This window comes from Coffea eugenioides, chromosome 6 (genome assembly GCF_003713205.1).
Source record: "Coffea eugenioides isolate CCC68of chromosome 6, Ceug_1.0, whole genome shotgun sequence".
Taxonomy (NCBI): Eukaryota; Viridiplantae; Streptophyta; class Magnoliopsida; order Gentianales; family Rubiaceae; genus Coffea; species Coffea eugenioides.
This window is the reverse complement of record NC_040040.1, coordinates 17,133,410-17,160,579: the sequence shown is the minus strand read 5'-3', so window position 1 is coordinate 17,160,579 and position 27,170 is coordinate 17,133,410. Positions and strand designations below refer to the sequence as shown.

The 27,170-nt window shown below is 35.4% G+C and overlaps 3 protein-coding genes and 1 non-coding gene across 4 annotated transcripts; 3 read left to right on the top strand and 1 right to left on the bottom strand.

Annotated features, from left to right (window-relative positions):
* Positions 1-5,134: 5,134 nt before the first annotated feature.
* TRNAT-UGU lies at positions 5,135-5,206 on the top strand. The gene has a single exon. It is a non-coding gene; the product is annotated as a tRNA-Thr (tRNA).
* A 425-nt stretch (positions 5,207-5,631) lies between these two features.
* On the top strand, positions 5,632-10,046 carry LOC113775858 (alpha carbonic anhydrase 4-like). Its single transcript, XM_027320895.1, has 7 exons — positions 5,632-5,889; positions 7,549-7,766; positions 7,901-8,007; positions 8,170-8,272; positions 8,898-9,059; positions 9,165-9,218; positions 9,782-10,046. Exons 1-7 carry the CDS (start codon positions 5,787-5,789, stop codon positions 9,854-9,856), a joined length of 822 nt encoding a protein of 273 aa, XP_027176696.1. The 5' UTR covers positions 5,632-5,786; the 3' UTR covers positions 9,857-10,046.
* A 3,747-nt stretch (positions 10,047-13,793) lies between these two features.
* On the top strand, positions 13,794-16,068 carry LOC113773721 (alpha carbonic anhydrase 4-like). The gene is made up of 6 exons (XM_027318343.1): positions 13,794-14,030; positions 14,114-14,220; positions 14,376-14,478; positions 15,187-15,348; positions 15,438-15,491; positions 15,994-16,068. Exons 1-6 carry the CDS (start codon positions 13,794-13,796, stop codon positions 16,066-16,068), a joined length of 738 nt encoding a protein of 245 aa, XP_027174144.1.
* A 2,953-nt stretch (positions 16,069-19,021) lies between these two features.
* On the bottom strand, positions 19,022-22,607 carry LOC113775259 (probable calcium-binding protein CML49). The gene is made up of 5 exons (XM_027320059.1): positions 21,973-22,607; positions 19,973-20,019; positions 19,706-19,881; positions 19,574-19,592; positions 19,022-19,410 (listed from the first exon to the last, which is right to left on the bottom strand). Exons 1-5 carry the CDS (start codon positions 22,526-22,528, stop codon positions 19,306-19,308), a joined length of 903 nt encoding a protein of 300 aa, XP_027175860.1. The 5' UTR covers positions 22,529-22,607; the 3' UTR covers positions 19,022-19,305.
* Between the last annotated feature and the right edge of the window lie 4,563 nt (positions 22,608-27,170).

Sequence of the window (27,170 nt, the reverse complement as noted above, 5' to 3'; positions counted from 1 at the left end):
CGATTTTCCCTTGCCAAAATAACTCTTCTTCCAGAATATATATTCAAAGTAACTTAATTTTAAAATTTATTACCTTTGTGATCCTGTTTTGCCACTTAATTTTAAAACTTATTACCTTTGTGATCTTTTTTTGCCACTTAGGCTACATATGTGTCAAGATAGAGATAAAGACGTCCTTCATTTCTCTTTCTCATCTAATATTTTCTTCAACAAGAATAAACAAAGGTACGACAATACACAAAGAACATTACATTGCACACCAACTTGGCCTTGCAACTACGCTATTTATAATGCAACATTTTGAGTCCTAGTGCCACAGGCTTTCTTCTTGCATTGTGAACCCATACTGCCATTAATAAGATACAACCTCCTATCAGTGCCAACATCAACATCTGGGCTTTTTTTCTCAACCTTTGAATTTCTATCCTCATTTCCTTGTTGTCTCCTTCAGCTTTCCTTAGTTTCCTTAACAATTTAGAAATCGTGTTCTTTGTATACTCCGGTAAGGGCGGATCGTACCATAAAAAAAATTTGCAACAATGAGCAGTCTGCATTCAAAATTAATCCATCATTAGTAATAAAACTTAAATAAATACACCCTAACCATTACACAGATTATTAAAATTTAAGCATTTGGGTGGTCTCATTACACCGTAATTTCGACATCCATGGAACCTTCTTGACGGATTTGCTGCAGTCCAAGAAGACACTATTCTGCAGGATTCTTGACAATGGCACTTCACGATTTCGTCTCCATTGTAGTATTCAGCTTTTCCTAGGCTAGATCCTCCGAAATATGAACTTCCATAGGCCTCCTTCCTTGAAGATCGATTTGTAGCTGAGCTGGACGATCCGGCATCCAAATTTCTCCATCTGTTATGCACTTCAAAGGATGAACTTGAAGACATTTTAGTTGTAACCTTGAATTTTTGAATCGGTTTCAAGCCCCAAATTTTGCCTGCTATTTGGATGCAAAATGGGTTTTGTGTTGGAAAACCCCTAATTTCACAGGTTCCTCCCAATTCAGATGCAAAATGGGATATGTCTTGCTTCCCGTAGAAATTAGGATGTGTACTTCCAAATTTGCCCCTGCCTCGCCATCGGTTTCTGTACAGATACATATGTTTTGGGTAGCGACGCCGTATAGGTCCTTAATTGGCACAATAATTTTAGTTAAGGGACTTAATTCGTGCGATAAAACGTTGAGGGACCAAATCGACTTTAGTAAAATAGTTTGAGGACTAAATTGGCGATTTTCCCTTGCCAAAATAACTCTTCTTCTAGAATATATATTCAAAGTAACTTAATTTTAGAATTTATTACCTTTGTGATCCTGTTTTGCCACTTAATTTTAAAACTTATTACCTTTGTGATCCTTTTTTGCCACTTAGGCTACATATGTGTCAAGATAGAGATAAAGACGTCCTTCATTTCTCTTTCTCATCTAATATTTTCTTCAATTTTCTCTATAAAGCTTCCCACATTTTTTTCTTTCGTTATCTTTCCCTTGTCAAACATAATCTAAGAAGCCAATCTTTATATTAATAGCATCTAAAAAATATGTTTCGCAAGTCGATAATCTTAAGGTAAATGAAGATTATTTTCGTCTTTTCAAAGAGTAGGAAGGATAACATAAACAAATATGATAACCTTGAAATTTTTGTAATTGATTACAATTTTCGTTGCAATTTTTGGTGCAATTTTTGTATTTTTAAAATTATTTTTTGAAAAAATATAAATGCAATAGGTTTGATACATTTAAAAAAATTCGGAGACCAATAATAGTAAGGTCAATAATGGTAAAATTTATTTCAGATAATTATAAGAAAATTATAAAAGTTATGCAATCTTCTTGTGCCTCTATAATAAAAAAAATTAAAATTTTAGTTAATGTTAGAAACTATAATCTGGATTAGAACTTTCCTTTCTTGTTATTCTACATGGCAATCAGGATAATTAGATGGGAACAATAATATTATTATGGTAATAAAATTTGAGAGTGAATCACATTATAAATATTTTTTAGTAAGAGTGTTATTTTGACAAAAACTCGAAGCTTTTGGTCATTTTGGGTAAATTCTGAATTGACCCCTATATTTTCCCGTAATTCTCTTTCGAGGACATAATAATGTCGGCTTTGCCCCAAGGAGGTGTAGTCCAGTCCAGCCCAGTCCATTGGATAGGACATTGCTTTGAAAGAGCCTTAAGAGGTAGATTATCTTGATATTGGGCTTCATAGGCCCAATTGTATCTGCCAACACTCAAGCCTCAAAAAGAGGAATCTGTAGCATGCCAGGCAGCTAATCTAAGTTGTGACTTGACAAGCCGAAGATATATACACCTTTTTTTTTTTTTCCAAAGCTTTGAAGAAACCTTAGGCCTTGTTTGGATTGCCATTTTCCCTAAAAAAAATTTATTATATTTTTTGTGAACATATTTTTTAATTACTTTTTTTTATCTCATATGCATTAAATCGTTACAGTATATTTCTTTACAAAATTTTCAGAAAATAGCAATTCAAACGGGTTCTTAGTTTTGGAATTTTAAATGAGGAGGCACCATTTTTGTAAATCACAATATTGAGATGCTCATAATTTACATGAAAACACTGACTTTTTTTTTAAAAAAAGTATGCAGACATATTTTCAAGTATGATTCAACACATATCAAATATAGTTCTTTTGTTTTTCTTATTGTATTTGGCTAAGATTTTAATGTTTACAAAAATGGTTTAGCATAGAATTGATTGATTGTATAATTGGAGATCCTACTTCTGACTCAGAAGAAAGCCATCCAATTTGTTTCTAGAATTTGAAAAAGTAATCAAGTCATACAATGAATCATAGTGAAATTTCAATCAAGCCCTAATTGTACTAGTAGAACAAAAGTACACAAGATGGCATTATGAAATGTTTGGATAGTTCACAATTATTTTCTTTGCTACGCCTTTCACCAAAAACCCTCATTTTTTATGCAAACGATTCTCAGTGAATTTTGAAGATTGAACTCAAAAGTGGGAAAAGTTAATATATATAATCAATTTCTACAACTGCTATTTGGTATTGAACAATCTGCACACAAAACTAGGCTGTCGTGAAGAAAGGAATAATCCACATGTAGTTGTCCTCCAAGTGGATTGTCAATGTTACGTTGCTAAATCAGTGACTGAATGATCAATAAAATTAATATCATGAACCAAAAAAGAAGAAAGAACAACCTGATCTTTTTTCTTTTTTTTTTTTTCAAATTCCCTTCTCTTTTGTTTTTGGTTGAGGTTGATCTTTTTGGATTCCCTGGACATTCTTTTCTTGCAAATACTTTATCAACCGTCTTTGTGGACTATTTTTCATCATGTTACAAAGATCTGTCATAAAGTTTGACCTATGAAATGAACAATAAAGAACCAGTGATCTATTATTTGGATTCCCTAGAGCTGCTTTTCTTGCAAATTCTTGGTAAATCTTTGTTTATTCCTACCTTTGAATACAATTTTGTTCCTCGATCCTTGTCGTCACCTTTGATACTAGACTAGATCAGATCAGATCAGACCTTCAAGAGGGTGCTTTAGGTCACTCAATCACAACATTTATTAATGTAGAGTTTCATGCATCATACATACATACAATGAGTAATTATACTTCAAATATTTGTCAAAAAGGATTATGGTTTGTTTAAAGTGAGTATTCGGATGGAATTCAGGTGTTAATATATTTTAAAAAATTACTAAAAGTTAAATAAAAAAAAGTACACAAATATAAGGTTACGTAATAATGATTTGTGTGCACGTTTATATGATAGATTAAGTATAATTTGAACCTACTAATGAGTGTCTAATGGACACCTGTTTAAAAAAATCCGACAATTATTTACTTTGCAAACTCCAAATCCAATCGTGATAAAACTATTAGCACAACGTATACATGGACCTCATGCTTCCCTCTTTCCCAAACGTCTTAATCTATGAATTCACATCACATGATAAAGTTCTCCAATATTTATGGAAATGGGGTATTTATGAGAAATGATAGTTGTTTGAAATCGTTTATTCTTCTTGTAGTCAATGTATGCCATTAACTATGTTGAACGGTTGAAGCCGACCAAATTTAATTTGGAAGAATAATTGTGATAATATTGGACAAAACGTTTTCATGGCACTTGGTCATAAAACTCATTAATGAGATCTAGTAAATTGCATTATATATGTTCTCTTACAAAATCTTAAAACACATGTTTTTGAAATAGACGTGGAATAACTTAATAAGTTTCACAACAGAAGAAGGACATTCCAACTATCCCATTTCCATTTCCCAACAGGGGTTGGTTCGAGTGGTAAGCGGCTCGAATTCGCTTAAGCAGGTATCGTGTTCGAGTCCTAGTGTACGCAGACACCCCTGTTGGGAGACTCACCCACCATAGCCAGGTGCGCGACGCGGGTCGGGTCCGGATTAGTCGGGGCAAAGTTTCGGATACCGGACGGGCAACCAAAAAAAAAAGGGAATTTCTATTGAAGGAATGACGTACATGAGAGAAACTCAAGAAAAGTTGAGAGTTAAATCTTTGAGGAGACTGAAAAGTCATATGAGAACTCAAGAAAGAACGTTAATTATGAAGTACCATGCAAATACTCAAAGGGTTCAAAGGCTTCACGTTTTCTAAGTACGTAGTAAAACCACTCTAGCGCAAGAATTTCCTCAATCTGTCACCTCCAAGAAAGAACAAGAAACCCTTATGCCGTTTTGACCCACAAAAAAAAAATCTCCATAATTCTGTTGGATTTTTTTTTATGATTTTCTCACTAAATTCCAACTTCCAATCAAGTCTGAATAAAATAAAGAAATTGGCAAGCGGATATGGACAGGCATTCCGATATGGACAGGCATTCCAAGAAAAGGAGAAAAAAGAAAGAAAGAATCTATATATCAACTAGTTGAAGTGTCTAGCACGGGAAAAAAAACTAGTTGAAGCATCCAACTTTTTATTTTTGCCTGCATAGGTATAAAATTGATTTCATCATCTGGTATGCCAAAAGATAAATTTGGATACGGATAAATAAGCATTGTTAGGAATCTAATCAATTTGGAAATGGACCGAAAAATTATATAGATATAAATAATTGGGGATACTCTCAAGCACCGCCCCTATAGCTCAGTGGTAGAGCGTCAGTCTTGTAAACTGAAGGTCTGTAGTTCGATCCTGCATGGGGGCAAATCTTCTTTTGCTTGTATCCCTCTGCTCTTCGACCTTCGTTTTCTTCAAGAAAGAAAAGAATCATTCTGTTTTTGCCTTTGTGTGCATTGACAGAAAACTTGCCTGGTCACCGTACAAGGAATACAACTTTAGTCTAGCCCATTATTTAAACATTCTTCCAAAAAAAGAAGGTAAGAAAAAACAGACAGAAACATGAAAGCACTACAATCAATTTCTGTTCCTAATTTCTTGCCGTCTCGAATTTCCATATATCAATGTCACATGACCGTTAAAAGACTGTTTGACTTTCTCCCTTGAAAACTGACAACCAAACGCTTCGAATTTTGAGTCCGAAAACACAGTATCCAGTCAAAATGCTTCCCTGATTCTCCTATAAATATTCAACATTGAGATTGGTATATAACAGCACTTGTTTGTGTCAGTCTAGCTGCCTTGTTTCAATGACTCTTCTTCTTCTTCCTTCTACAACTTGATTGCTTACCAGATTTTTGGCTGTGGGGCTGTACTTGTGCCTCGTGGGGTACCTATAACTTAAACCAAGATACACAAAAGTTCACACGCTGTTACACATTCTCATCATGGCTATTAAGCAGAAATTCATACATTTTTTCTTCACGTTGTTGTTTCTTTCATCCCATCTTCTTCTGGTCACCTGTAAGAATGCTGATGATTCTGAAGTTGGTATGATCTCCTTCTTCTTTCTAGTCTCTTTCTTCTTTGTAGTCATAGGCTCATAGATTGCAACAGTTTTTTGGGAACGGTTGTATATCTGTGCTTTATAATAATATGGCATTGCATTTTGATGTTTTTTACTGTCCTCTGCCTGTAAATTAATTCCAATTTGTTTTCTTGGTTGAAGATATGTTTGAGGCCTTGAGGTTTCTGAGACCCAAATCTTTCAGCTGCTGGTTTCGTATTCTATTGCTTTTGTCAAGTTCTTATTACTCTTTTGAAATCTGATTGCACTTTCTATCTAATAATTTTGTCAAGGATGCATCAGATTTTGGTAGCTCGAAGTACGTAGGATTACAACACTTCTTAGACCCCTTTGGGATGAATTAAATACACCTAGTGATTTTTAACTCTCTGCAACATGTGATCTAATCAAAATAATGGCCGGATTCTCAACAAGTTAGTACATTTAAGACAGAAATATAACAAGGGATTTTGTCAGAACATGCTAGATATTTCAAACCTCCCTTGGCGCCCTAGAGAAGTTTCTCCAAAATACATAACCTGACAAATTCAAGGGGTCAAACTTTGATGAATCCTTGCATTAAGATGGCTAACGGATTCTGCTGAAGTCGGTGGAAATGCTCAATTGCTCGTAATTGGAATTTCTTGTTGAGTACCTGAAGTAACTTTGTCCCATGAAAACTTTAAAGTTTTACAGGATGAATCACTTGCATAAGGTAGTGCCGAATTGTCTACACTCAAGCAAGCTATGCATGGATCGGAATCGTATCTGTAAAATTGATTGGTAAATGTGGACACACAAAATAATAACTTGTAGTAGCAGCTTGATGACAAAATTACAGTTCATATGGCAAGAATGGACAAGGTAATTATCTGGATAGTGACACTTCTCTGAGTGCTGAGAACTTGGATGGACTAGGTTCCTCTCCTGTTGTCTCTTTAACCTGTGTAATTTTTTTTATTGAAACTTGTGCTGCACAAATGAGTTTGTCTAGATCCAAGATAATACTAAGCGTTTTCCCTCCCTGGTTCTTTGGTCGGCCTCGTGGTTTTCTCAAAAAGAATCTAAGGAGGTTGTCGATTAGTTTATACTGGAAAAGATTACAAGAAAAGAACCCCCTGTTAATTAATAAGAATCTCTTCAACATCTGTTTCATTCACACTTGCTCTATTTTGAGACATTCTTTGTTATTCTACGCTTAGTTTATAGCAATTTGAGGACAAGGCTTTTCCAGTTTGCAGCAGTTAGTTCTGTTTCTTGATCTTCCTTATATTATAGCAAGTCTAAATGAGAATCCTATATTATTCTCTCTTTACAAAGCTTTGATTCAAAGGTAACATTCGCATCTGTCTGTTCAAACATTTATTTAAGTCTACTCCAAAAATTTAATGGAATCCCACTGATACTTGGCAACAAAGAAAATCCATTATTCCCTCAATCTGCATTGTCTTGATGAATGATTTGTATTATTTATTGCACTTAATTAATTTTGTTTATCAGTCTAAATATGGTAATAACAGAAACATGTAACTCCCTACGGAATGTGATTTAATTCCGACCTTTTCTTCGGAAGATCAATCCAGTGATTCCAGACCTTCTGACTGTTTTGAACTGTAATGGCATTTACATCTTGTGAAAAACAGAGGACGAGAGTCCATTCACCTATGAGGAGGGAACTGGGAAAGGACCAAAGAACTGGGGCCACATTGATCCACAGTGGCAAGTTTGTGACAATGGGAAATTGCAGTCTCCAATTGATCTTCTTGACGAGAGGGTGCAGATCTTCCCTGGTTTAGGGAAACTGAAGCGAGGCTACAAACCAGCTGCTGCTGTACTGAAAAATAGGGGACATGATATTTCAGTAAGCCATTATGGTTCATTCAACTCTTAGTACTTCATGATTTTTTCTTAGTTTCTTCGCCTTACCTTATGAGCATCAATTGATTTTTCAAAGTTCTTGTGTTGCATCATCACTGTTTTTGGTGTTTTTTCCAGGTGGAATGGAGAGGTGATGCAGGAAAACTAGTTGCAAACGGTACAGACTACAAAGTGCTGCAATGTCACTGGCATTCACCTTCTGAACACACCTTGAATGGGACAAGGTTGGCATAAAGAAAAACTACTAGCCTTTGATTGATCAATATGTTTTCCATACATCTTCTCTAGTTATATGTTAAGCATGTTCCATGGATATATATATATATATATATATGCGTCTTTTGTTACATTTAAGTTCATGAACCCCCAATTTCTTTCTTGGCAAGGCACAATCTGGAGCTGCATATTGTTCACAGAAGCTCTAGTGGAGGCATAGCTGTGGTTGGAATTCTATATGAAATTGGCCGCCCTGATTCTTTCCTCGCGAAGGTAATTTCAAGTTTTTCCCTAATTCACTATGTCTGTTTCGTATGCTTTTTCTTTAACAATAGATCACAGGAATCAATATGTTTAACACCATAATTATGGCTTTTCCATCTTGATTTTTTTTTTGGGAGCAAAAATCTTCCAAAGCATGAGCATTTCGTAATGTTGAATAAAATAAAGTGTTGCCTATCTTGTACAAATTAGATTTAATTCAGTAGACTAGCTCTCTCCTCTTCTTTTTTCCTCCCTTTATAAACAAATTATTCCAGGATTTTTTCAAACATGCTTGCAACCAAATTGTCAAATGGACACCTTAAGTTGACCAAAATTGAATATGCATGTAAAGCTTTTAGTTCGTTAGCTCTTTGCAACTCAAGTATAATTTGTATAATCACCAAAGCTGTGCCCTTGTGCTCCTAGGAGATATGTTGAATGGTATTTGGTGGATAAACAATCTTGTTGCCTGTAAGCTTCCCTATGTGGCTCTTTACGCACCCCAGAGGCTCCAGAGCTTCATACACCTGTTCCAAGAATTATCTGCAGAATGCTAGTTTAATTCATCTTGATCCATTTTCAATCATTGGAAAGGCTGCATTTTAACAGTCTCACTTTTCCTTTTCTCGACTAGTTGTTGCACCATATCAAGAGAGCAGAAGAAGGAGATGTTATTGATTTGGGGGTTGTTAGCCCAGGAGACATCAAGTTTGGAAGTAGAAAATACTATAGATACATTGGTTCTCTTACAGTTCCACCATGTACAGAGGGTGTTCTTTGGACAATAGTGAAGAAGGTTCAAAAGACTCAGAAATCACCCTTCTTCCTTTCCTCATATGTATCTTACTTTTACATAAAGTGAATTCTTGCACGTACTAATCAACAAGTTTTGGATTGGTAGGTAAGGACAGTCTCAAGGGAGCAAATCAGAGCAATCAGAGATGTTGTGCATGATGTAAGGCCCTTTCACTTTGCAGTTTCAGTATCCATTTCAGCTAGCATGTTTGAGTGACAAAATAATCATGCATCCACGTAAATTTTTATGTTTTAGTTTTTTCTAACATTCTGTTTCGTTTCTTGATTTATGAGTGGCACTTATCAAGTGCTCTCTGAAGTCTGCATCTTTGTAGCATGCAGGATATTTTTAACAGAAGAAAACTTGGATTATGCATTTCTTTCTATTGAATTAGCTATTTTTCTTGAGAAACATATGTTTTCTATGAAGCATGTAAATTGCTGGCTGCTCACTTAAATCTTCATCTTTGCATCTTCAATTCTTCATCACAGTTTTAATTTAGCCGCAGAACATATAAAATCTTGGAAGGTACAGAAACAACAGTCATATACAAAAACAGAAATTCATTCACTGAGTTGACTACATTGAGCCATTCAGGCATTCTATTCCCTGGAGTTCAGTATCTTGATCCAACTTTATTGGCAATACAAGGGGACAAATAGCAAGATCTTTTCTTTATGAATCTCTTATGGATGATGCTTAATGTGTTGTTTTCTCCTCAGGGATTTGAAGCAAATGCAAGGCCTCTGCAACAGGAAAATGGAAGACAAGTATATTTGTATAGACCCATAGCTTAATACAAATTTGTATCACGTTTGTCTAATTAAGCACTGGTATTATGTTAATTTAGGACAGCACTAGACAACCTTGCCATCAACATTTCAGAAACTACATGATGGTAAAGGGTGTTGTCCTCTTCACAAATATGTAATCTAGTACAAGGACTTTTATCTTCTCCTGCAATCTCTTCTTATGTGATGGTAGTATTATTAAGAGTGCCCCCAAACTCATGTACATATACATATACATATAGGTATGTATCTATATATATATATATATATATACATGTATGTATGTATATCACTACAAAAAAGTAAAAAATCAAGGCAACCAAAACTCATGGATTAAACTATTAGTAAACCCTCGAATTCAAACAAGTAAAAAGACTAATATCATCTGTAACTAGCACTTGCAGGCTTCCTTTTGAATAAAACTATCCATGCAGCTAATATCAATCAGTAGCCTAATTGTACTCACAAGTTCAGCCAAGTTCAGCTGAACAACGAACGAATCAAATTCGAAACAATTAAAGGGAAAACAGAGAGCAAAAGCAAAAGATCAACACTACAGAGTAAAGTATGAAACGAATGACAAAAAAAAAAAAAAAAAGCCTAAAATTGACCACCTCAAAGCCTTTGATTAGCTTTACTAAATAACAAAAAGACAAGCTTTTCAATCAGCTATACAGAAATTACATGCAACCCAATATTGGCTGATCGAAAAACGAAATCAGTAGCCAAAATGGCATCCACCCAAAACTATAAGCCAATTGGAAGGAGCTTCCCAAAGAATAATAACTTATACATTTCATAACATCAAATGTAATAGCAGCAGCAACAATAAACAAGAATTCAACTGACCAATGTCCAGTTTTTGTTTGAAATCAACTGCTGAGAATGCACTTCGAAAACCTCTCTTCTAACTATATATGGCTGCATGCATAACTCCAATGTTGCTTAAATCAGCAGAATTGCAGACACATACAACAGCACACCGCCGCTTAGCACTGCAACAATTTGAACGACCGATTCTGGTAGTGAAATGCAAAAAGACTGCAAAGCCAATTGAACTAATGCAGTTGCTATTTTTAGTTAAAAGGGCATTAAAGGAACCCAGGGGCCTCATCGTCAAAACACACCACAAAATCAGGACATATTACGATCAGACCAGAAAATAAGAAACCGTTATTCCTCCAAATTGTGAAAGAGGCACCCCCTGTTGCACAGTAACATCCTAGCAAAAATCATCAAAAAACCCACTTATTCATGGTGCCTACTGGGGCTACAAACGAGTCAAGTCGAGTCGAGTTTTGATCTAATCAAACCGAATCTTGACTTAGTTTTATCAAGTTCGAGTTCGAACTCGAGCTCGAGCTCGATGAGCTGCCAATTTAAAGCGCGAGCTCGATCTTGACTCAAATTCGAGCTCGAAAAAATAAAAAATAATAATTTTATTTTTTAAAAAATAAATAAAATAATATTCTTTCTTAATAAATAATAAAATTTTAGGAATATATATTTAAATATTTTTCAACTTGAGTTCGATTTGGTCAGTTCGAGCTCGACTCGAGTTCGATATTGATTGAACTCAAGTCAAGCTTGACTCGAACGGCTCGCGAGCGGTTCGATTCGTTTGCAGCTCCAGTGCCCACAGGGACACGAGTACTATTTACGATCCCAACTCTCCCCCCTTTTTTTAGTAGGGAAATGGTCCATTTCACTCTATTTTTTTTAAAGTAAAATTTTACTAGAATGATAATGTATAAAGAAGTATGTCATGATATCTCAATTTGAATAATGGTAGTATATATTGTCCGTGTCAGTGTTGTTAGATTCATATTGGATTGGCCGGTCCGACTGGTCTAATCGATCTTTTTTTGGAGTTGATTAGTAGTGTAAGATCATTGGTTAGTAGCACAAAATCGCTTTGATAAAAAATCAGTTAAAAATATCAAATATCAGGCAAACTAGTGACACAGCTAAATAGGCTGGTGGCCACCAACCAGCTATTAAGGCTTGGTGTGAACCCTTGCCTCCCACCAATTGCCACATTTAAAGTGGCTTGGCTTCAAAAATCCGGGCGGGTGTGTACTGCACCCGTCTGATCCGGTAATGGTTCAATCCCCTCCGAGTTACTCCTGGGCTTCCTTAGGTCCGCCTCCTCCTCCTTAGTGTAGGATAGATTAAGTTATACAACAATTGTGGTCTCCGAAAAAAAAAGTGACACAGTTAAACTGCTCGATCGGATTCTCAAACTTTTCTTTTTTGTTTTTTCCAAATATAATTTGAGTCACCTAAATTATAAAACTTTCATTGTCTAAAACTTATTGTCCAACAATTGTCGTTTCCAAATATGTCTAAAACTTATAAAAATAATTATAACATCATGCTAATATCAGTGGGCTTTTTAAAACGGTCCAACCAATCTGACCAATTGACCTCTAATCCAATAATTTAATCGAGTGCTAGTTGCTCGAAATTTAACAACATTGGTCCCCGTAGGAAATACGAATCTTCTTTTAGTTATTCGAGTTCAACTCACAAATATAATCATTTAATAATCAAAACCTGGTTTACCGATCAGAATTAATAATTAGCTCAATTGCATTTTCGCATCACGAAGTTTCGATGCTATTTGATGTTGATAAAAACTGCCCTTTACATGGACATTCTTCCACAAAGAAAGTAGGGAAAAATGAATTAATCGGAGGATATGACAAGTCAAAGACCGTTTGACTTGCATTCTGGACAAAATGACCAATAACATCATACAATCCAAAATTGTCCATTGATTCACCGATAAGTATGCCAGATTATTATGATCACTTTTCTAGTACTAGACAACTATTGTATTTAATCAATCCTGCTGTCTTGTTTCAAATACTATTCTTCTTCTTCTTCCTCCTTATGAAACCTTGATTGATCACAGATTTTGGCAGTGGGGTTGTGGGAATAACCCAAATAACACCACTAACGTACCATCCCGCAATCACTCATGGCCAAAAAGCAGAATTTCGTATCATTTCTCTTCATTTCATTCCTTTTTCTTCTGGTCACCTGCGAGAATGCTAATCCTTCTGAAGTTGGTATGATCTCTTCCTCCTTCATAGTTTTTCATTTGCTTTTCCTTTCCTAGATTAACCTTTTAGATATACATGCATGCAGATTTTATATATGTTATGAGCTTTAAAAGCATGCAAGTTAATTTCTGGTATCTTTTCCTGTAATTTCTATCGCAACTTATTTCTTGGTTGCAGATGCTATTGAGGTGTTGGGATTCACTTTTAAGCTTCTGTTTTGTGATCAACTCATTTTCTTGAAATCTGACGCCATATCTTTGTCAGTTTTGTTAAGCATCCATCAAATTTTGTTAGTGGTGGATGGAATTTGCCCATTAGCTTAAATCCCCAAAGCACAGATGAATTAAGCATGCCAATGTGTGCCCGTTCATTCTCAGCAATCGGTAATCTAACCAAACCAATGGTTACAATACTCTTGGCGCATTTAAGACAGATATAAAACAAGCGATTTGATGAAATTTTAACTGTGCATTCGAGATTACAATCAGTTGATTGTGTTTTATCTTTGCCCTCTCATGTGCTAAACCATGTTTCATGAGATTCCTCAGTTATCTTTATAAGATTTTATTCTATGACATTCAACAATGTAAAATAAATAAATAAATAAAATAAATAAGCTATTCTCTCCTCAAACCATTCATTGCTGGATTTTGGACCGCTTAGATTGGATAGAGTTTGTTACGCTTATTTTAGGAATTGCGCATGATTCCGAGTTTACGTTAGGTCCGTTTAGTTTCTTGCTATAACTATCAAAATGTTAATGAAACCGGTAAGGGTACATGCCAAATGCCCACCATTACAATGTTGTTCCCCCGGTATAACCTCCGCTGTACCAATAAAGGGATCTGCAATCTTCTAATCTGTATGAACTGACAATGCATGGGGCAGAAAAAAAGGGTGAGGTTCCATTCACCTATCAACAAGGAACTGGGAAAGGACCAAAGAACTGGGGCCACATTGACCCACAGTGGCAAGTTTGTGACAATGGGAAGTTGCAGTCTCCCATAGATCTTCTTGATGAACGGGCGCAGGCCTCCCCTAACTTAAAGGAACTGAAACGTGCTTATAAACCAGCTCCTGCAGTACTGAAAAACAGGGGACATGATATTATGGTAAGTTTCTACGGTTCGCTCATGTATTTAGTTCATGTTTCAAGTTCGTGATTTAGATGTAATATTCTTGGTGTTTTTACCAGGTCGAATGGACAGGCGATGCAGGAAAAATTATTGTAAACGGTACCGACTACAAAGTGCTGCAATGTCACTGGCATTCACCTTCTGAACACAACTTGAACGGGAAAAGGTTGGCATAAACAGATATCAGTCCATCGATATATTTGTTGACAAACATGTCTAACTTCTTTAGTTATACGTTTGAGCTTGGAGTACTTTTCATGGAGAATAGACATTTGGTGTTCTGTTACAGTAAAGTTCATGAATTCCAATTTTTTTTGGCAGGTACAATCTAGAGCTGCATCTTGTTCATAAAAATTCTCTTGGAGATACAGCTGTGGTTGGAATTCTATATGAACTTGGTCGTCCTGATCCTTTCCTTGCACAGGTGATTTCATGTGTTTCCAACACTTCAGTACGTCTGTTTCATTTGCTTTATCTTTAATCATATTTCTCTAGAATCTATATCTTTAACAGCATTATGAATAATTTCCACATTTAAGGGCTCATTTACAGCCACAAACTAGTGGAGCAATCAAATTTGCTAGCTTCAGTTCTGACAAATTTACAAAATATAATTGGTATCTTTTCTGAATTATCACCCTTGCGAAGAAGCAATTTCAACCGTGTCCCTATAGGTAATAAGCTAACAGGAATCGGTCAACGAGCTCCTTCTTTTTCGGGCTTGGGGACATTTTTGTCCTGCTTGTAACCAAACAGATCGAAGGACACCTCAATCTAATTATAATAGGTTATGAATCTAAATATTTTCTTGCTGTTTTGCAAATCAAGAGCGCATTTGAAAGATGACTACAGGTAAGCCCAGGTGCAAAATACTATTGCATTCGCTAAGGGAATAGGGACTGCATAGGAGGTGTGTCAGTAGATTCAATGTGCAGATACAATAATGTCAGTTATAAATAAGGTTGCCTGCATGTAGCTGTTTGGAACTTTGGATAGCCCAGAGGTTCCGGAGCTTCATTCACTTGTTTCAACTATAATATGCAAAGGCTAGTCGAGTTCATCTTTGTCTGTTTACACAGTTTTTGGATGACTGCATTTCAACAGTCTCACTTGAATTTTCTTTCTCCACTAGTTGTTGCACCATATCAAGACAACAGAAATAGGAGGAGCTGTTGATTTGGGGATTGTTAGCCCACTGGACATCAAGTTTGGAAGTAGAAAGTACTACAGATACGTTGGTTCTCTGACGATTCCTCCATGCACAGAAGGTGTTGTTTGGACAATAATCAAGAAGGTTTGAAAGAAAAACCCTTATTCCTCGTATGCATTAGTTTTACATATCCAATTTTTGCGCCCAATAATCAACAAATTTTGGATTTGTAGGTGAGGACAGTCTCAAGGGAGCAAATAAAAGCAATAACAGATGCTATGCAGGATGTAAGTCCTTTTTACTTCTCGTTTCGGTATCGATTTTATGACCAGCATTTTATATTGCTCTTCAGGTTCTTCTCTTTCTTAATTTCCCATATGAAAAACTTAGTAAGAGCTTTCTGAAGCTCATGCATGATCATGCTAACAAAAGAACACTCACATTGTGCATTACTTGGAAAACTTCTCCGGTAAAAAATGTTTTCTTTGAAGCTGGTAAGCTGCTGCCTGCTTGCTTACATCTTACCCGCCCTAACATTTGCTGAATGTTTAATCTTCAGACCTTGTGTCACGACTAGTTCAACACATCACAGATTTCAGTGATTTTCATAATTTAGTCACTAAACATATGGAATCAGTCATATAGAAGTCCTTCAACATGAAGCCATCCTTGGCGATTGAGATCTTGATCCAGCATCATTGGCAATATGAGGGGACAAATAGCTTGTCTTGGTTGTTTATTCCATGTCATTGCAATTCTCTTATAGATGCTCTGTTGTTTTCTCTTCAGGGATTTGAAGCAAATGCAAGGCCTATTCAACAGCAAAATGGAAGACAAGTGTATTTCTATAGACCCAAAGCTTAATACAACTTTCTTGAAAATAGTTATTGATACAACTTTTGTTACGGAAGCTAAACTTGACAAATATGTATTGGCATTTCGGTAATTACATACTGGCAGAGGTTATTGCCCCGATTACATGGACTTCCATCTTCTCGTCCATCTCTTTTTCTGTGATGGTAGTACCTTTTCATGCTCTTTATTATTTTCGTTCTTGTGAGCTATGAGGCTGTTTACAGCACTAGTAGATTATATAATTGCGCTCAAAGCTTTCAAAAGCCCATCCATTAGAGGCAAGATTACGGACAGCCACAAACATTACACGAGCATGAAATGGTAGAAAATTTCCCCCGCCTTAAAACAGGGCGAGGGACGAGGCACCATACACCCGCCCCATCCTCACATATAAAAAAATTATATATATATTTATATATATGTATTTATTTAAATTTATAGATGTATGTATAATACATATATATACACAATATAATAATTTAACTATAATCCAATTCTTTATATTTAATAATATAATTAATAACATAATTGTGTATCTCTAATGACTAATAAGTAATAATCTATTATTTAATAAGGTAACTAAACTAATAGTTCTATATTATCTATTCAGACTAAGTGACACACAATTGTGAATTGGTCCTATTACATCTCAGTCGGATGCTTTAATGTTATTTTCATGGTATTAATAGGTTGTTAATCTTCTTTAGTTATTAGTATTTGTAACTCTTTAATGTCATGGTATTAATAGGTTGTTAATCTTCTTTAGTTATTAGTATTTGTAATCGTTGAATGATTTAAGATTGAGTACTTGAGTATGTCTTTATTGAATATTTTGAGATAGAATGAATGATAAAATTATCCTATAGATGAGCAAATTGTTAAATATGATAGGTTGATTTCTTCCCTCGCGGGAACCGTGGGGGAAACTGGGCAGGGGCGGGGAAAGGATCCCCCATCCCAACCCCACCCTATTGCCACCCTTAGCTACTACTACTATGTCCAAAGGACTATCTACATTTAAAAATCCAAAGGACATCACTTTTTTCCCTGGACTTGAACAATGTTTTTAAATCTGGACCAAGGAGTGAATAAGAAGTGTTCCAATTCGTGGTTTTATCGCTTCGATCGATTCAACTTTAGTTCAAAGATTTAATCATTTTTTTAATTTAGTTTAGTATTAAAAACTTTCAATAAAACTGAAATCTTTGTTTTAGAAAATAAAAATTTAGTAAAAACTGGTTGAATTTCCTAACTTTTACCGATTTTTACTAGTTCAACCGATTCTTGACCGGATTTGACCGACTCAATTCAATTTTTGAGTTAATATTATACCTAATCAAAGGCATGGCTGATTCATGATTCGATCGGTCCAATAGGCTAGTCTAGTCCAATTTTTAAAACATTGGTAATGAATAGTGATAAATAGTTAAAGATTGAGTAGAGTGATGTGAGGCCCATCCTAATTGATTTATATAGATTTTTATAAGAGTAAGACATATGGGTTCACTGGAATCTTTTCAGCACATTTACAGTTTTAAATTTTCGTTCAAGTAAAATAGAAACTACCAGACTTCATAAATTAAAGATCTAGAGTTCAAATTCCCCTCGTCTCTTTTCTTACTTCTTAAATTCCATCTTTCCCCTATTAGGGGAAAAATTGTAAAATGAACACTATTTTGGGACAAGAAATAGCATCTTGAATCCAAGTATTAAATCAACTATCTCTAGAGTAGTTGGTAACCAGGGAGAGATTTAAGGCTCTCCTTAGGTGTAGGTCAAAGAATCAAATCCCTTGACATGCATTTTTCTCCAGGATTTCCTAGAAAAATTTACCAACCGGTGCATCTGTCTGATCCAGTAACGATTCAGTCCCCTTCAAAATTTTCATTGACTCCTTTGACTCCATCCCTTCCTCTTAGTGTAGAGTAAACGTAGGAGTAGGTGTAGAATCTATCGCGTCGAAAAAAATCCGAGTATTAAGAAACAATTTTGGTCGATCTATCAAAATACTCCCCCCCCCCCCCGGGGGCCAAAAAGCCCGACCTTTTTTCTTTTTTTGGATATAAGTAGGAATAAGGGAGGCTTACGGCATTTTAGTAATAGTGTACTAGTTGTTTGGCAAGGTAGCGGGTTAAAGTTGGCTGATATCACTTTTCGTTTTGGGCACCGAAAAAATGAAAAGGTGGAAATTGTTTGAACTTCCGTTCCCTATACATAGCTTAATAGGTTGAATTGTTGCAATGTTCTTGGCACTTGCAGAAAGGAATAATACTACTGTTTTGAGGGCTCACGGTCTTGCGATCTGTGTCTGAAGGTGCTTGTAAACGAAGCACAATCTTCAGACGTGCACAACAAAGCAACACAAACTGCAGACTCAACAAGAAGTCCAAGTCTGCAGGCTTAACAACGTTGGCCTAAATCCACAATTTTCAATGTAAAAACCAATAGCCGCACGATAGAAGTGTACGGGAGGAAAACATTAAAGCTATCCGCATAGTTCCTATTATGGGTTTTGTGCTTTACCAGTGTAATACAACAGGGATAACTTAGATACCTCAAGTTTCTCGTAATATCACTCTGTCTTCTTGAAGTTTTTAAAATCTCACTTACCTCCTTTAAATTGACATTTTTTTTTGTAACATTTTAACTCTTTAAAGGAAATACAAGAAAGATAAAATTTTTGATCCAATACTACCCTTATGTTATCTTACCTATGCAATTTATAACAATAATAAAAAATAATATTAAATTAAATTTTTATAAGGTGTAAATTTTTTGATGTAACTATTTATTTTAGTTATATCGGAATAAAAGCAAAATTTACAAATATAAAGAGATTATTTTAATTTTCAATACAACTTAAATTACACAATAAATTAAAACATATATTCCTAAAAAAATCTTGACTTCCTTAATTTCCCCACCCACCCCACCCCCGCTCCCCCCACAAACACAAAAAAAAAATTTTTAATTATGGCTCAGCAACCATAGGAGCAGTTTCAGAAAATTACAGAAAAGTTATACAGAACAAACTACATCCGGCGAAACACAACATCCCCACAATTACAAAATGCTATGCTACGTAACCCAAACTTCAAAGCATAGGATTCCCACAAATTAGTTGCAAGAAAGTTTAATAACCAGGTAGTAAACTACATCCGGCCAGAGCCAACAAAAAAACCAAAAAAAAAAAACTACATCCGGCGAGACTAAGGAGTTAGTCTCGAGGAAATCCTTTGCACATCTCTATGCAATCAGAAAAGGCAACACAGTCAACATGAACGACTCGTAAGTGAAAGTTGCTGAGCCAGAGTACGAAGTATCCTTCTCCTTAAATTTCTCCGTCAGTCCCTGCACACGGTTAAATCATCTCAACTCACATGATATATGAATGTTAATACTAATTTCAACGTCATCCTTAATCGGTTAACAGTTAATAAGGCGAGCAATCAGCATGTAGCAAATGAAGAGGCAAAACTGGAGAGGGAATAGATGTTGTATAGAGCTGACGCACCTTTACGGTGAGGCAGCACCTGACCAAGCAGAAAAAATAAAAAGCAAAAACATTAGAAGACATATGATAATAGAACATATAAATCGTAGTATGAAAAAGAAAATATGGAGCACATAAAAAATGTGAACATACTCGATGAAATTGTCGTATTCAATGGCATTGCTCTTTCCGCCAGTTTTATCAAACTTAGACACCAGCAATTCCAAAACCACAGGTGATACTGCAAATCCCAGGCTAAGTAAGGCCTCTCTCAATTCTGAGGAATCAATCTTGCCACTCCTGTCCCTATCAAACCTTTCAAATATTGCCTGCACAAGCAACAAATAGACCGATCTCTATCAGATATCATGCAGAGGAAGATACATTCATCAATCACATTAGGTGTGAACATCAACTCACCCTCCAATTCTGAAGACTGTAGAAAAGTGAGGTGAACTCCTTGGGACCTGTTTTCAAGACAGCAAATCAAACATCAAAACTGCACCATCTTAATAGCCAACTTGAATTTGGTCACAAATATTTTGGAAGAACAAGTCATTCTAATCAAAACACGGTAGGATATTGTCAAAAAAATCATGACCCAGCTTGACCACTTAGAAGAGTTGAAATAACTAAATTTACACCATCAGCAGACAATATTTCAGCTTCCTAGTTTAAACAACTACCCAAAAAGGAGGAATGCCAGTCATATTTAGTATAACTTGCAAGGCTGCCCTGCAAAGTTCATAAGACTTTAAATTGCCACAAAATGTGGCCAACAGAAATTTTAATATCATGAACACTCTTGTTCCTTAAGCAACATCATGACAACATCGGCAAGCAATTTCTTGTCCTCCTCTCAACAACCAGAAAACAAGGCAGCAGGAACAAGATGGATTTCTTCAAAAGATTAATACACAGGAAATATATCGCATGCAAAGAATCACATATTTTCATATCTGAAACAGAATAGTCATGCACCCACTAGAGAAGAAAACTTTTTGCTGCCAAGAGCAGGGAACTTAAAATATTAGGGCTCATGCTTTGCCATTTGTCATCTTATTATACCATCTTATTTAGCAAATTTACTTCATCTCAAAAACTTTCCAATCACACATAACCTCTGATTATTTCCGCCAACACTATGGTAGTCAGGGCTTGAAGCAGGAAAAAACAAATTTGACGTCCCAATAAGAAGAACATCTAATATCATTAAACCCAAAAAGAACTCAACAACAACAAGAGGAAATAAAATGAAGAACTACCAAAAATGAACAGACCAGCGCATATCTTAAGAATGCAAACTATCAACCTAAATGACAATATGTATTCTAGGTGTAAAATTCACTCTAAGAGACTGACCTTCATTGTTTTCTTGCATTTTAATTCTATTACTGTATCATGTGTTTCTACTTTGTACTGTTCTTTGTCTAGCTTGTAACAAGTATATCAGCGGATAGACATGACATCCTTCCACAACATTACTGTTTCCTGACCTTGACAAATGCAACCTCCCACCCTGAAATCTCATGAAATTCTAAAATAACTGCCATTTTTATTTCATGCCCCACGAGTCCGAATGTTCCTTTTCATAAAATAGCCAAAACAATGTACAAGATTTTTTACTCAAGTGTTAAGCAGATAGATATCAAAGAGTTGCCACCACAGTCCATCACTAAGCTTAACCCCTGGTCCAAGAATAACAACTCCATTACGAATTGCAAATAAACCCCATACAACCCAGTGCCACGAATACATATTCTACAACCATCAATAATAGCCGCACAACAACAACAAAGAGCAATCAATAAATGCAGAAATGACATAAATTAATGATACGCGTAAAAATCACCAAGACCAGGTCCATTGGCCAACTAAACCGCCCGCAAAAAGATAAACAAGTTCAATAATAGTCCACAACAAATTTTTTATCCAAACAACCACTCCACTGAGCCTCTAAGGTTTCAAATCCCAGTTAAACCCAAAAAGTCAAACAGCAAATACTTGGAATAGAACAATTCAACAAGACGAGAAAAATCCCATTTTTTTCAGATAATCTCGTGAACGTCACAAACACAGCTCCTTAAACCCCCCACCCACCCCCCAAAAAATAAACCCCCGGCTTTTCTTTATCTGGAGATAAGTCTGTCGTGGTCAATTGCTAAGCTAGTTCCTTACGGCTAGACCAAGGCTGGCAAAACACATCGGGCATGCAATGTTTTTAAACCCGGACCGTTGAGTGAACCGGATAGGCTTCAGGTTCACGGTTCACGGTTAAATTAACACCTTCGAGTCAATCAATGACTTGTACCATTAACACTAAAATTTGTACGGCACAAATATACACAAATGCATATCGAAATGGATGTAAAAAGTACACAAAATAAATTTAAAAAATTAACCAAGAAAAGAAATTATACCAATTTTTCGAGCATTGGAATTGGTAAAAAGATACATTAGAAGATGAACAGTCCTCAAACTGAAGCTCTGATTGTACGACGAAAGTGCCTTCTGGAGCTCCTTATCATCAATAAATCCACTCCCATCCTGATCAGCAATTTGGAAGCAAGCAACGATATTGGGATCAGTGCCAGGCGGAAAAGCGGAGGGGACCAAAGCCGCAAAAGGGCTGCCATATGGTGGCGGTGGAGCTGGAGCACCGTAGGGAGCGGAGTGCGGTGGAGCTGGAGCACCGTAGGGAGCGGAGTGCGGTGGCGCTCCTGCTCCGTATGGGGCGGAGGCGGAAGGCTTGTTGTCCTTGGGAGGCTTTGCGGGGTCGGAGGAATAAGGTGGAGCAGATGGGCCGGAGTATGGGGTGGCAACTGGTGCGTACGGAGGTTGTCCCGGTGGTGGTGGTGCTCCATAGGGTTGGGCGGACGGTGGTGGTGGTGCTCCGTAGGGTTGGGTGGAAGGCGGTGGTGGAGCGCCGTAGGGCGGTGGTGCACCGTAACCGTAATTATGAGGGTAACCCGACATTTTGGCTAATTGTTTTTGGGAATTTTACTATTTTTCAGTTTCTCGGAGATGCAAGAAAAGCTGAAGGGGGATAAGCTGAATTTATACAAAGCGGAACAGTTGTAAATTGTAATGCACCGAGTACGGTCAGATATTTTCCCACTTACAGTGGCAATTTCGTAGTAACACCCAACTTCGACTCCCAAATTTACATTTTCGTTTTGTCTTTTACCGAATTTGGATTAAAGACTGAGCGCCCCCCCCCCCCAAGGGCCCGTTTGGATTACGATGATTTAGAAAGGAGTACTCTGATACGAGTGTTTTTAAGTTAATTACAAATTAGTTTTCTTACATTACGAAAAATTAGTTACCAAACACTTTAGATGAACTTTTTAATGTTTAAAAGTGCTTTTTTTTTGGTTTAGTAAATGCATCGCAACTCCAAACGAGACATAAGGAGGCCGATCTTGCTTTCCATTTCCCTTTTTACTTAATGAGTTCATTATAGAACTCTTAACATTTTAATTAATGCACTCTGACTTGTGTTTGGATATCCATTTTTCCGTAAAAATTATTTTATTTATATCATAATATATTTTTGATAATTATTTTATACTTTATCAATTTTTTTTATCTTGCACTTAATACATCACAAAAAAAAAGGAGTTATGGCGTTGATCTAATAAATTTTTCTAAGTAATCTTCTATTCGAGCACAATCTTCATCCCCTTGAATTTCATAGCATAAAAATGAATCTTGCTCATATGGCGAAGCATAAAATTCTAATTTGTTACATAAAACATCTAACTTCTCTAATCTTTTTTTCCTTCACTTGGTTTTATTTTCCTGGGATGAGCTGGGTAAAACAAACTTCAAATTATTATGCAGTAACGTTTGGGAAAAAAAAGAAAAGAAAATACCAGGCAATAAGGTCTTACTTACTAATAAGTAAATCTTAGTAAAGAATCCATAGATATTGACTCTAACATAGTTGACTATCCATTTCATTTGATACAACACGGCGCTAAACTCGGTTTGAAATGTGGGCAGCAATTCTTAAAGTCCAAAATTGCACTCAACTGACCTTTTTTTAATTCTTTTCTTGTCATTTGGTTCTTATATTTTAAGCAAATGTATTTGGCAAGTAGCATGACGGGAAGACGTGCGAGGACATTTTATAATTTTTTAGAGTCTATATATCTTTTACAATTCTTGCATCTTGACCTCCCATATGATTGAAGAGATACCTCCACCAATGCATTGCTTGAAAACATGTGCTTGCTTATCTAAAGGCCATCTACGATGAATTACACTTTATTTTGAGAGTAATACGTATGTATCTCATTTTTTATTATATTATCTCTCATCTCTCATTATAAATTACACTCTAAAGAGTATAACAATATGGATTTACAATTAAATCATACGCATGCTCGTACACACACATATATTATTTAATAATTCACTATATATATTCTGTAAAATTTAAAACTTTTAACATATTGTAAAATGGTAACCATAATCGTAGCTATTATGCGTGTAATGATCATGATATCGCATCATGGTTATATGAAAGCTCGTAACAATTGCGGTTTGTCTTGTTCCTCACTTTGCTTTCATATTGCGGCTTTGAAAAAAGAGGTTCAGGGCTACAGATAAGATTAAGGCCATTGGGTGCTTGTTATTATACATGCAGAGTTCTTGTTCTAGCAATAGTTGGATGATAGAATGAACCATATTTTCTTTTCATGTTATATAACTTAGGAGGTGTTTGCATCGCATTCTGGAATCGGAATCGGAAGAGAAATCTGTATCAGAATCATAAACCCCACTAGCTGTGATTATGAATTTTAGTCATTAAACCTGATACGAGTATCATTAAACCTGACATCCATTTCTGCCCTTCATATCCACTTACCAAACAACCCCTTTGTGTATAGTGTTTGGCACAAAATACAACCAAGTTTATGTCTGATCTATATTGGGTTGAAAAGACATGGATTGAAGAATTATTTTCAAGAGGCATTTATTTACACTGACTTTAGTTGCTTCAGTTGATCACAATTGGAGGAGGCGTTTGATAAAACAGGAATCTGAAGTTTAAATTTTTTAAATTATTCAGTATTAAATATAATACATTTGAGTGTATATCACATTCAGTAATAAGTAAATAGTTTATTACTTAATTTTAGATTGATCACAATTGGAGGAGACTAAGGGTGCGTCTGATAAAACTGAAATCTGAAGTTTAAATTTTTTAAATTATTGAATTGTTAAGTATTAAATATGATATATTTGAGTGCACATTACATTCAGTGATAAGTGAATAATTTATCACTTAATTTTGGGGGGCGAGTTTTATCTAGAATATTCAGTGTTACTTAATTAATTTAGATGTTCAATTTTTGGTTATCAAACGGTCTGAATATGTTAAGATCTGAATTCATTAAATTTAAGTGTTGAATCAAATTATCAAATAGAGCATAAATTTGATTACTCATTAGGGTTGCAATCTTTGTCCTACAGAGGTGCGCTACCCATTGTGAAATACGTGATTGAGGAGTTTGTGGATCCTTGGACTTAAGGGGGCTTAGAAAACGCATGAAACCTTCACTGCTTTCTTTAGACGTTTAGGCTACCCTTTAGCACATTTCTTGATGAGCTTATGATCTATGTTGTTTAATCCCGCTTAGTTCCACTCGGTTGTATGAAATCATTTGAGTTTACGCACTTTGAATTTGGTTACAAGCTTTGCTGTCAAAAATAAATTATCAGACTCTAGTTGCATGTCCAAGGCACAGTTTAGGCTCAAACCAGGATGTTAGTTTGTCTATTTTGGTCTTTATGAATTAGGTGTTTTTTTAAGGTATTGTCAAAAATTTTATTATAGTATTATACATACAAAAATTTAGTATTATGCTCTGTTATTTTCTTACTGAATTTAATTGAACACATGAAACAAAAGTCTTTGGAAGTAACAATTGAACCAAGCTCCACTCCAGAAGTTCTAACCACAATTACTCAAACTCAAAACTCTTCTGAAGAAGCTCAACTGCCAACCAAGAAGCACTGTACCTAGAGAAGCAGAAATCTAATCGCATTCTTTCTCATCCCTATATCATCTAAAGGATTGCAAAACTGCTGCCTTAGCTATTTACTTACCTCTCAAGACTGCGACTTTAAAGGGTTTATCTATCTGTCTCAAGACTACGACTTATTACACCTTATTTACATATATTGATTTGCTTGCATAATCAACACATTTTTCAATCATCTTTCTATCTCACATACATCATATCAAAAAAGTGTTACAGTACTTTTTTCACAAAATTATCTCAAATAATTTACAATCCAAACACAACATTAACTCTCAATCTAATCTACAACTATTATAATTCTCTCAACTGTTTACCTACTATAATAGTATGCAATGTTTTATCTACACATAGTATGACATTTTTGACTACCATTAACAATATGCCCTACCTAAGGGAAAAATAAATTGTCCAACATAACCAAATTATTTAACAACACTACAGGTATAAAACTCTCATGTTTTGCATGGGCCTTCTCCCTAGTATATAAAATATGGCAAACCCAGCCCATTAATGTGCCTGTATATGTATCATGACCTTTTTTATCGAATTTCATAAAGTCAACCAATTTTAAACACTAAAACTGTAGTAGGACCAGGCCAGCCTAAACTCGGCTCATCCGGTCTAAAATAATAGGGCCAAACCGCGTGTCTTATTTGGCTGGATAAAATTCGGCCCTAAATATGAACCTAATTTAATTGTGAGTTGAAGGTTTAACAAGGCTTAGCTTGACTAAAGCCCTGCTCATGTAATTATTTATAAAAACATGTTGGTTGTATATATAATAAGGGTAAATCTTTTATGTATTGTAAGTGTATACACTAACAAGTTTTGATGTATATCACATATATAAAGTTTGGTGTTTAAATTTAAATTGAGATAATGTAATATACATCTAGACATGTAGGTGCAGATACTGGTAATGTATGAAAGATTAATTCATATAATAATGTCTATAATTCAATAATTGTATATAATAACATATGCATTATAATTTTATTTTAAAAATATGATGGTAAATACATAATTACGTATTAATTGTAATTTTGGACGCAACCCGAAGTGAGCCTGAAGTCCCAATCTATTCACCTGTTGAGTATAAGCCTCATTAGATGAGTCTACTACCGAAACGCGCAGTCATTTACCTTTTTTTTTTTTTTCCGTGAGCCGACTTTTAGCTCGTAAAGCCCAATTGCCAGCCCCATTAAAAACTTTATAATTTGCCAAATTTCTTTAATTTCTACACAAGTTTTGATGGAGCACTTACACGTCTTTTGTGCTTCGACAAACAATTTAAGGGGATAAAATAAATTTCAAGATTAATCTTTTATACATTAACAGTGTATACAGAATCACCATTTGATACATGACAACTCATCTGCATTTAAAATTACATTTCAAATTTTGCTCATGTGTCATGCATCCAACCATGATAATGTATGCACTATCAGTGTATATAAGATTTGCTCTAAATTTCACAACAATTAAATTGAAAGTTTAATTTCTATGCAAAAGTATATAGAGTGCTGCAAATCTTGAGGCTGCTACTCTCTTTCTCACAAGCTTTT

Bases quoted from the DNA above. Each gene is read 5' to 3' on its own strand.
- LOC113775858 (XM_027320895.1), top strand. From the start codon at position 5,787: ATGGCTATTAAGCAGAAATTCATACATTTTTTCTTCACGTTGTTGTTT. The intron at 7,767-7,900 runs GTAAGCCATTAT...TGTTTTTTCCAG, and splicing joins ATAGGGGACATGATATTTCA to GTGGAATGGAGAGGTGATGC. The intron at 8,273-8,897 runs GTAATTTCAAGT...TTTCTCGACTAG, and splicing joins CTGATTCTTTCCTCGCGAAG to TTGTTGCACCATATCAAGAG.
- LOC113773721 (XM_027318343.1), top strand. From the start codon at position 13,794: ATGCATGGGGCAGAAAAAAAGGGTGAGGTTCCATTCACCTATCAACAA. The intron at 14,479-15,186 runs GTGATTTCATGT...TTTCTCCACTAG, and splicing joins CTGATCCTTTCCTTGCACAG to TTGTTGCACCATATCAAGAC. The intron at 15,492-15,993 runs GTAAGTCCTTTT...TTTTCTCTTCAG, and splicing joins TAACAGATGCTATGCAGGAT to GGATTTGAAGCAAATGCAAG.
- LOC113775259 (XM_027320059.1), bottom strand. From the start codon at position 22,528: ATGTCGGGTTACCCTCATAATTACGGTTACGGTGCACCACCGCCCTAC. The intron at 20,020-21,972 runs GTATAATTTCTT...TCTTGAAAACAG, and splicing joins TTCCAATGCTCGAAAAATTG to GTCCCAAGGAGTTCACCTCA. The intron at 19,882-19,972 runs GTGAGTTGATGT...TTGCTTGTGCAG, and splicing joins ACAGTCTTCAGAATTGGAGG to GCAATATTTGAAAGGTTTGA.